We start from the raw sequence: 10,483 nt of genomic DNA, 5'->3' as shown, positions 1-10,483 counted from the left end.
AAGGACCCGGAATCGATTATCAGGTCACCCAACGAAAAAATTGACCCGAAACCTTAAAAGGGTTACGTGTCCGGATAAGCAGTTTTGACGTTCACGTCCAAACGACTCAATATTTTGAGCTGAAAGTTTGAGACAAGGTAAATACATCATTCCTCTATATTTGGGCGCTTCAATTTCATATATTCTCGGACTTTTATTTTTGAGACTCTAGTCAAAATGGGATAGTCCCTTTAAGCAAAAAACTACTTAATGCTCCTCATTCTCTGATCGAATGGGGTGGGGGATAGGGGACTACGCCTGTGGGGATCTTTTCAGATAAATACTGCTGACACCAACAATATATGCAGGTAGTTGATATCATAATAGGTTAGATAATATCAGATATAAACATAACCATCCTGATGTTATTGTACTTGCAGTTGGTAAAGTAATAAGGAATAGTCTACATAATGAAAAGACAGACTGGAAAATAATTTTGCAGCACGGTCGATAGGGTTATTTTGCAGATTTTATTTAAAGATACATTATGTAAGATTTAGATAAAGCGGAGCGCTGATCGTTCTTGGTGTTCAAAAACAGATAATGCCAAATGAATATATTGAAAATTTCATTCAAATTACTTTATTCTGAGCAAAGTTATCAGTGTTGACATCCATGTAGCATAGACTGTTTCAATATCGTAGCAACGTTACTTGACAATCGAGACTAAGTCTCTATTTACCATCTTTAAATTAATTTATTAAATGGCAATCGTGTTTCAATGTATTTAAATCTGGTCATCTGATGATCTAGAGGATTGATTATAGGCTTGTCACGTAAATAAATATCTGAATGATAATTTATAACATTTGAAGCTAAAAATAAAGACCTGCAAAAGGCAGATTTAGCTAAACATACACCTCATCTTTAAATAACCTTTCTAAAAGTGTTGGACCAGCCGGTATCGGGTTATCAGGGTTTTTCGCCGGGGATGGGGTATAGTTCGGAGACTGCTTCTTTAAATGGGGTTTTTTTTTTTCTTACATTGGAAATTTGCGAACAAAAACAATATGCAACATTCCGTAATAGATACCATCTGCGTAGGCTATGATTAATTATACTTTAGCTTTAAAGACCGTCTCTCGCAGCTCCTCTATCTATTTTTGTTGGTTTTTTAAAGACATACATAACATGAATATTATATAATGACCTTGTCATTTTTCTATAGATAGAGATTATTAAAATGAATTCGATGGACCCAGGGATTGCGTTTACTTAATTCATTATTTAACATGGCTACGTGGTTGTATAAACATTTCTAGGGAAATGAATTCGAGAATATTTAGAAGTGATTTGACCTTTAAACTAGAACCTGGAACGGTGTCAAGGTGGTAAACAACGAAGTTATTAAAATTTATTACTTACTCAGCCAGATTTTTCTCGAAACCACGAGTTGCTTCCCTTAGATGGAAATCCCCTACTATGACATAATTGTTGTAAGATTATACACGTTTTAGCCAATCGTTGCCTTTGTTTACGTAATAGATAAAGCTACCCAGTACTTGAATATGGATGAACGTTCCGGAATTTTCTCGTCATTTCAAGACTTTTGCATTAGGGGTATAAAACAGCTTGAAAATGCAAAGCGGCAGAAATTATTGAACAAGCTCACAGACGACTAGTGAAAGTTTACGACTATTTATAACTAGAGAGACAAAAGCTTATAGCTAGAAATCACAAACAGTGAAAGGAGAACTTTGTATTTACGACTTAAAGGTGCATTTGAAGAACATTTTACATAGAGTCAGAAGTAAAAATAAATCACAAAATGCCTGCCAAGGAAATAGCAGTCGGAATTGATTTAGGAACAACGTATTCCTGCGTCGGTGTATTCCAGCATGGCAAAGTGGAAATCATCGCCAACGACCAAGGTAACCGCACAACTCCAAGTTACGTTGCATTCACGGATTCTGAGAGACTCATAGGCGATGCTGCAAAAAACCAAGTTGCCTTAAATCCAAGTAACACAATTTTCGATGCTAAACGACTCATTGGAAGAAAATTCACTGATGACACTGTACAGAAGGATATGAAACACTGGCCTTTCAAAGTTATTAGTGATGGGGGCAAACCGAAAGTACAAGCCGAATATAAAAATGAAATGAAAATTTTCTCCCCAGAAGAAATCAGCTCCATGGTTTTGACCAAAATGAAAGAAACCGCCGAAGCCTATATGGGCCAGAAGATTAAATCTGCAGTTATTACTGTGCCTGCATATTTTAATGACTCTCAGAGACAGGCTACCAAAGATGCAGGCGCCATTGCCGGTCTCAATGTTTTGAGAATCATCAATGAACCAACTGCCGCAGCTTTAGCCTATGGATTAGACAAAAACCTAGGAGGAGAGAAAAATGTTTTGATATTTGATCTTGGAGGTGGAACCTTTGATGTGTCCATTTTAACCATTGATGAAGGGTCTTTGTTTGAAGTCAAATCGACGGCAGGAGATACCCATCTTGGAGGAGAAGATTTTGATCAGAGAATGGTACAGCATTTTATACAAGAATTCCAAAGAAAGTACAAAAAAGACATGTCCAAAAATTCCAGAGCTTTACGACGGCTGAGAACGAGCTGCGAAAGAGCTAAACGAACTCTTTCCAGCAGTGCTGAAGCCAGTATTGAGATAGATTCACTGTTTGAAGGAATTGACTTTTACACAAAGATTTCGCGAGCAAGATTTGAAGACTTGTGCTCTGACTTGTTCCGTGGCACTATGGAACCAGTGGAGAAAGCTTTGAATGATGCAAAATTGGATAAATCCAAAATTCACGAAGTTGTGCTGGTTGGAGGATCTACCAGAATCCCTAAGATTCAGAAACTTCTCCAAGATTTTATGAATGGAAAAGAATTGAACAAATCTATCAATCCCGATGAAGCTGTAGCATATGGTGCTGCTGTCCAAGCGGCTATCCTAACTGGAGACACTAGTGATGCTATCAAAGATGTACTGTTGGTCGATGTGGCACCTCTTTCCCTTGGAATTGAAACAGCTGGTGGAGTCATGACGAAACTTATTGAACGCAATACCAGAATCCCTGCAAAAGCTAGCAACACCTTTACAACTTATTCAGATAACCAGCCCGGTGTCTCTATTCAGGTATTTGAAGGTGAAAGAGCTATGACCAAAGACAACAACCAGTTAGGAAAATTTGAGCTCTCAGGAATTCCTCCAGCACCCAGAGGTGTTCCCCAGATTGATGTTACCTTTGACATTGATGCCAACGGAATCTTAAATGTGTCTGCAGTGGACAAGAGTACTGGTAAATCCAATAAAATCACCATTACAAATAATAAAGGAAGATTAAGTCGGGAGGAGATTGAACGAATGGTAAACGAAGCTGAGAAATACAAGGACGAAGATGAAAAACAGAGAGCAAAAATGACTGCTAGAAATCAACTCGAATCCTATGTGTACTCTATTAAACAAGCTGTTGATGATGCAGGAGTTAAATTAGACTCCGGGGACAAAGACGCTGTTACAAAAGCATGTGATGACACCATTAAATGGTTAGATCAAAACGCTTTAGCTGATGTGGATGAATATGACTATAAGAAAAATGAACTTCAGAAAGTCTGTTCTCCTGTCATGAGTAAACTACATGGCCAGAGTGCTGGTGGACAAGGTGGACAGGGACAGCACCAATCTGGTGGTGGTCAGGGACCTACAGTTGAAGAAGTGGACTAAGTGCTAGAACTGTGTTGATAAACAAATATATATATATATGTGTGTGTGTATATTGTGCTAGAACTGTGTTGATTTATCCCTGTATTGTGCTACTTGTTAGCCTATATGTGATATAATAGGCTTCCATGCCAGATCTGTTTAATATTCAGTATTAATATTACAAACTTGACCTATTGTGTCAATAAACCTCATGTGATAGTGAAAACCAACAGGAGGACAATTTTGCTCATTATATTATACCAATGGTATGAAGAACTTTACCAGTATGTGATATAGTGCTTTTTGTATGGATTGTGAATGTTACAATGTATATAGTTTGTTCAATATTAGATCTTTGTTATTGTCAATTCAAAGTTCAATTGAAAAGTTTTAAAACTATTTATGTCAAGGTCTGACATTTAATTCTTTGATTTTGTGCCAAGCAAATTGTTACAATAAAACGCATTAATTACAAATTAACTGGTTTTTGATCAATTCTGTTAGTATTTACCTGCAACCATAGGCAAAGAGAGAAATGGGGGTTTAATGTCCACTTGACACAAACTAGACTAGGTCGATTTTACCACTAACTTATGGTACATTTCTCAATAATTAGTTTGCACTTAAGGGTCTTTAGCATTGGGTATGGGGGGGGCAAGAAGTTAGGAAGTCGACACTACTCCTTGTCACGTTTCAAGCTTGAGATCGCTACCACGCCACTCGCCACCCAAAGCCCAGGGTCGTAACTAGCTCAGAGCAACGAAGGGGATTGGAATGTATATTTATGTTTTTATGGTTGACAATTTTTTCACAGTGGGGGGGACGGGGTCACGAAACTTTTTGCAGCCCCCCCCCCCTTAGGTACGGACCTGTTAAACCCTCTACACACCAGGCAAGACAGAGACAAGTGAATGACAGTTGGCATATCAACTTAATATCAATGAGGATAAACATTTTGATGCAGAACATGCTTTTTCCCCCCAACTTCTCTCCTGTTATTTAGAAGTGAAACAGAGATGCATCTAGTCCAATCCCTCCCTTCTCGCTGGAAATATTGTTCTACTTGCAAACCCAAGGAAGCACGTTAAAGATCCCCTTAAAGTTAGAAATGAAAATAAAAGTTGGTAATGCTGCTGCCGATCAGAGCATGAAATGAAATGGAGTTTAACGTCCTACTGTTCTGCTCCGAACTGGGCTAATGAAGACCGGCATACGCCATACAGTGTGCTATGAGGGAAATTTTGCCCCGACAGCAGCACTACCGCCTACTCTTATATCGAATTCCAACTGTCAAGGGATCTGTTACATGCACGCAAATGTGTACACGGGACCTCGGTTTTCCGTCCCATCCGAATCACTAGACAGCTGTCTTTATCAGGTCCTCCCGTCCAGTATCATGTCGGAAAATCTGGATAAACTTTTTCGGCCAATGCAGGGATCGAACACCCGACCTCCAGGCTAGCAAGCCAGTAGCCTATCTTACCCACTTAGTGACCGTGACACACCCCCCTTCCATCAGAGTACACTGCATGGCATATACCGGTACCTGTTTTTCATTATTCTAGTTGGTGCAAAACAGTGAGATGTGAAACCCTGTTTAAAATTTTTTAGACAAAGACAATGGAACTTTCAACAGATGTGTGTTTTATGTCGGGTATATGTCCACGTGTTTGGTTTCTGCGCTTAGTTTTTGTTCGAATGCTGTGTGTGGTGAGGTTCTCTTGTACTTATAATCGTAATAATAAATATGTAGTCCATAAACATATATATTCAAACCATAAGATTTGTCTTCAAATGTTATATTGAGCACGATTTAAGCCATTTCAAGAGTTGCTTCCAATACAATACTGTAAACGGTTGGTCGCATGGGCAGTAACTTCTCTATGTCCAAGTTTTGTTCGGCTTTTTTTTTGGTTTTTTTAGCTTACTATGCAGTTCCTCTGCGCAAAAACATTCCGACAATATGTATTCCTTGCATCCATGTTGATTTTTTTAATAATTTTTTTTACCACACTTTATAACCGTTTCATAGTAAGTTAAAGACACATTAGTTAAGAGTTAAATATGCACTTAGTCTTTCTATAGGCTTCAAATGTTATAGAAATTATTAATAAGACCTTTATTTACATAACGAGTCTGACATCAACTCTGTAGACCCTTGGCTCGATTGGATACAGCTTGGCTTTAAACAGTCGCCCATTTAATAACTAAATCATTAAATGACTGACCAAGATAAGGTTTACCGTTAATCACCGACATCACTACCGGAGTCTGCCAATGAAAGGACTGATAATCGAGGGTACCATAGGCATCGCAAATGTTATTAGATAATTGAGAATATGTGGGTGGAGTTATCGTCTGCCAATCAAACGATCGGCAATAGTCGGGGACGGTGCGGAGACAGTTGATGCTTATTTCTCATCCAAAATTGCAACAATGATAACTTCGTTCAAAATAAAGTAATTTGACTGAAATTTTCAATATTTTCTCTTTTTATGATCTATTTTTTAACTGTTATATCAATAATGGCCAACTCTTTATTAAAATCTTAACTAATGTATTTTTAATATTTCGTTTCGGCTACATATATTTACGCGATGGAATTTGAATAACTATTGGCATTGCAGACGACGTGCACTGATCTCTATAAATAATAGAGATCAGTGACGATCATCCAAGCAGGAGACGGGTACCTGGGTACCTGGGTAATGTGACAACCACTGACAACAGGTAGGATATCGTTATGCCATTTTTATAGTTTTCTGTCCGAAAATGTTACGTTAGCGTTTTTGGTACGTAGTGGGCGTGACCCAGACGGACAGTGATTTCTTTCGATTTTGACAGATTACCTGTGTAGCACAACACTGGATCATTGTAAATAATGCACAAAGGGTGATTCCTTTTGGAACTGGCGGTCTATAGCATTGGCCTTCATTGAGCAGTTCCTGATGAGCCGTATTAACTCAGCGAAACACCACACCTTTTGATGGATCATGAAGCTTCATTTTTTGCTAGGCCTACTTTTCACTTTTTATTTATTATGCAGATCTGATAAGGTCATGTTGATACCAATTTAAAGTGTACCGTATATTTACAATAAATAAGACAACTGGCAAAGCAACAAGTTTTAAAAAAATACATGTAACACAAAGTATTTGACAAATTTTATTAATATTTACAGAATTTACAAGATGGCAAAGCCTAAAAACTACCGTTCCACACTGAAAGAAACCAATCCACAGAAGTATGCAGAATACCTGGAAAAACAAAAAACTAGAGCTAAAGTATACCGTCAAAAGGTAAAAAGACTTTCAGAAGAAGGCGACAAAAAGATGCAAAAAATTGCTGATGTAAGCAGACAAAAAACAGTAGAATGAGTTCAGAAGTTTCGAGCTGCAAAGAAAACCACTGACAACCACTTTGCAACCGCTTGTAGTCAAATTGCCACTTCCAAGATTCACTGGCACAAGAAAAAAACGTAAATGATAGACGTGAATATTGGAGGGAGTATAAAAAAGGTTACAGAAGTCGGTTAGAGCCCCAAAAATTATGCAGAATAAGAGAGAAAGAGAAGGAGAACGCTAGATCGGAGACGGTGCTGCACATGTGACGTCATATGTGGATTTGTGCGTTAGGGTAAGGGTTAGACTTGGTCCCGGGTTAGGGTTAGCGCTGGCCCTGTTTACATCTCGAGACTTTGACGAAGTCTGCACGTCCTAACCCTAACCCACACTCCACATATGACGTCATATCTGCTAAAATGTGCAGGGCCGTCGCCGATCTAGCGTTCTTCGAAAGATATGAAATGGGGTTTAACGTCCTACTGTTCTGCTCCTTAACTGGGCTAATGAAGACGGGCATACGCCATACAGTGTGCTATGAGTGAAATTTTGCCCGGGCAGCAGCGCTACGGCCTACTCTTATATCGAATCCCAACTGCCAAGGGATCTTTTACGTGCATGTCAATATGTACACGGGACCTCGGTTTTTCATCCCATGCGAACACCTAGACAGCTGTCCTTGTCAGGCCCTCCGTCCTGCATCACTGACAAGGGGAAACCACGGCGGAAAATCTGGATGAACTTTCTCGGCCAATGCAGGGATCGAACACCCGACCTCCAGGCTAGCGAGCCAGCATCTTACCCACATAGCCACAAGGAAAATAAATAATTAAACGGAAAAGGAAACAAAATGACAACGACAGCTAACAGTCAATTCTTACAAAGTAAAAAAAATACAATTTAAAAAATCACCTGTAGTAAGGTGAAGAAATCATAACCCCAAGTACCTTGGAAGTTTGCGGAAGTTGTCACAAATATTGTAGAATCAGCTTCACCAAGAAAGTGTATAGCCTTTTTTGATCTGTTAACTAAAAATGAAAATAACCAAATTGATATCTTGAAAACATTTCAACCCTTGTACACAAGTACAAAAATGGCTGCAACAAAAGTCCTTGAACAGTACTTCAGTCAACGCAAACTAAGTAAACATTTTACAACATAAATCGTCAAACAGTTTCAAAATTTATCAAAATTGGGGGTACATGTAGTTCAAAATGCAAGTTCAGAAGAAGAAAGTATAATTCATCATCCATTCAAATAGACATTTCACGCCTTATGCCAGAAAAAGGATATACAACAAAATACAGACCTGGGTAGATAATGCAGATGACACTTAAATCTGCCTATTGTATGTTCAGAAAAGAGTTTGACAGTCCCGTATCCTACACAATATTCTGTTCTCTGAGGCCCAAAAATGTTCGATGACTATGCATGACAAGTCGCGAATAGTGCTATTTGTGTGTAAACATATACAATAGAGAGAGGAAGATGGGGTTTAACATCCACTTGCACAAACTAGGTTATTTCAGGACTAAGATATGGTTCAATTTTATTTCAATCATTTGCTTGCGTGTAGGGGTCTTTAGTGGGAGGAAACCGGAGAAAACCCATGAAGTTGGACAGGCGACCCAACTCCTTGTCACATACAACCAGGGAATCAAAACCACTCCAGTTGACTCAATTACAGACCTTATGATACATGATGCGATGCATCAGGTGTGAATCCGTCATAAGATTGCAATGTGAATCAAGAGATGGATAAATAGGTTTTATTCATTTATTGGCATGAAAATGCTGTAAATGTTAATTGACAGTATGAGTTTTGACCAATTAGATTGTTATAATAAATTTATATTTAATGAAGTAAAATTGAGTTTGTTGTTGTAAATTAGGGCTGTGATGAAATTTTTGACATTGTTGGATGTGTTAGGACTATGATCAATCACCCCTCGACTGGTCAAATGTGTGCGCTTTAGATCATAAGTTCTGTCGTTCAGTCGGTACATGACAATCGAGAATAGTCTTGATTCACCATTTTAAAATTAAATTATATTGTCTTTCAATCCAATTATATCTCGGCCATCCGATGGTCTAGAGAGTCTATTATAGGGTTGGTACTGAATAATTGTCTAAATAATATTTGAAGCTAAAATAAAGACCTGCAAAAGCCAGATATAGCTCTTACATAATGCATCTTTAACTTTTAATAATATATATACCTCATCTTTAAATAACCTTTCTAAATGTATGACTACTTAGTCTGTGTTTCGTGTCGTGTCGTGTCGCGTTGGGGGGGGGGCGGAAGAGAGACTGATATTTTTTTTTAAAGTTTTTTACATTGGAAAGTTGCTAACAATAACAACGTTATAACCCACTTGCGCTAACAATAACAACGTTATAACCCACTTGCTATAGTAAACATACAACACAACATTCCTTACTTAATAGATACTATCTTTGTAGGCTATGATTAATTATTACTTATGTTTAAAGGCCGCCCGTCGCAGCTGCACGGTTTAGTTTTGTGTGTTTCACTGTTTCAGTGTTTGTTAAAGACGTAGGCCTACACAAAAGGTCTATAGAGTTAATAGAGATTAGTTAGAATTTAAAGGAGCTAAGTCGCTAATATTTGGGATCTAGAAATTGACACAAATGGGTCGCAACGCAAATAATAATGTAATATGAATGTATATAAACTGATTTACATTCAATCGTTTCCGTTTTTACCCTAATTTCAAATCAGTTATGTTTGGGGAAATACACCAGAAGTCTCAATCGAATGGCAATCTCTAGCGTCTGGTTATTAAATGCGCATGCTCTCCAGATAAGAATATGACGTCACCGTTTGACATGACTTGTGGAATATGTCTAGCCTTGTTCTTCGAGTTCCGTGTTACAAATGGCGCTGAAACGCATTATGGTACACGATTCGTGTACCAATGGTAAAATGTTTATTTTGTCTTAAATATTGGATATCAGAAGCCCATCTTTTCCCGGTAAGATCAGAACATCAATGTTGATCTAAATTGACAAATAATTCGTGTTTTCAATGTTGAAGACTTTGGATGATATTGAGTTAGAGACTAAGCTATTTTAATCGATGGGTCGTGTATACTTAATTCAATAATTAACATGGATACGGTGGATGTATATACATTTGTGGAGAAATTATTTCCAGAATAAATTAACTTGTGAATGTGATCTGACCTTTAAACCAGAACCTGGAACGGTTTCAAAGTAGTAAACAACAAAGTTATTTGTCGTTCACCGAGCTAGATTTTTCTCGAAACCACGAGTTGTTTCCCTTAGATGGAAATCCCCTACTATGACATCATCGTTGTTAGATCAGACATGTTCTAGCCAATCGGTGCCTTTGTTTACGTAATAGATAAAGAACCACCGCGCTTGAATATGCATGAACGTTCCAGAATATTCCTGT

The 10,483-nt window shown here is 38.0% G+C and overlaps 1 protein-coding gene and 1 long non-coding RNA gene across 2 annotated transcripts; one reads left to right on the top strand and one right to left on the bottom strand.

The window, feature by feature from the left end:
• Positions 1-1,623: 1,623 nt before the first annotated feature.
• On the top strand, positions 1,624-4,183 carry LOC130010497 (heat shock protein 70 B2-like). Its single transcript, XM_056099680.1, has one exon. The coding sequence runs from the start codon at positions 1,808-1,810 to the stop codon at positions 3,722-3,724; it is 1,917 nt and encodes a 638-aa protein (XP_055955655.1). The 5' UTR covers positions 1,624-1,807; the 3' UTR covers positions 3,725-4,183.
• A 2,672-nt stretch (positions 4,184-6,855) lies between these two features.
• Positions 6,856-10,379, bottom strand: LOC126816875 (uncharacterized). The gene is made up of 3 exons (XR_007678633.1): positions 10,252-10,379; positions 7,957-8,072; positions 6,856-6,960 (listed from the first exon to the last, which is right to left on the bottom strand). It is a non-coding gene; the product is annotated as an uncharacterized LOC126816875 (long non-coding RNA).
• Positions 10,380-10,483: the final 104 nt, after the last annotated feature.

Source organism: Patella vulgata, chromosome 3, assembly GCF_932274485.2.
Source record: "Patella vulgata chromosome 3, xgPatVulg1.2, whole genome shotgun sequence".
In the NCBI taxonomy this organism is placed as follows: domain Eukaryota; kingdom Metazoa; phylum Mollusca; class Gastropoda; family Patellidae; genus Patella; species Patella vulgata.
Note: the sequence above shows the minus strand (reverse complement) of the source record. Positions and strands in the feature narration are given on the sequence as shown.

Bases quoted from the DNA above. Each gene is read 5' to 3' on its own strand.
- LOC130010497 (XM_056099680.1), top strand. From the start codon at position 1,808: ATGCCTGCCAAGGAAATAGCAGTCGGAATTGATTTAGGAACAACGTAT.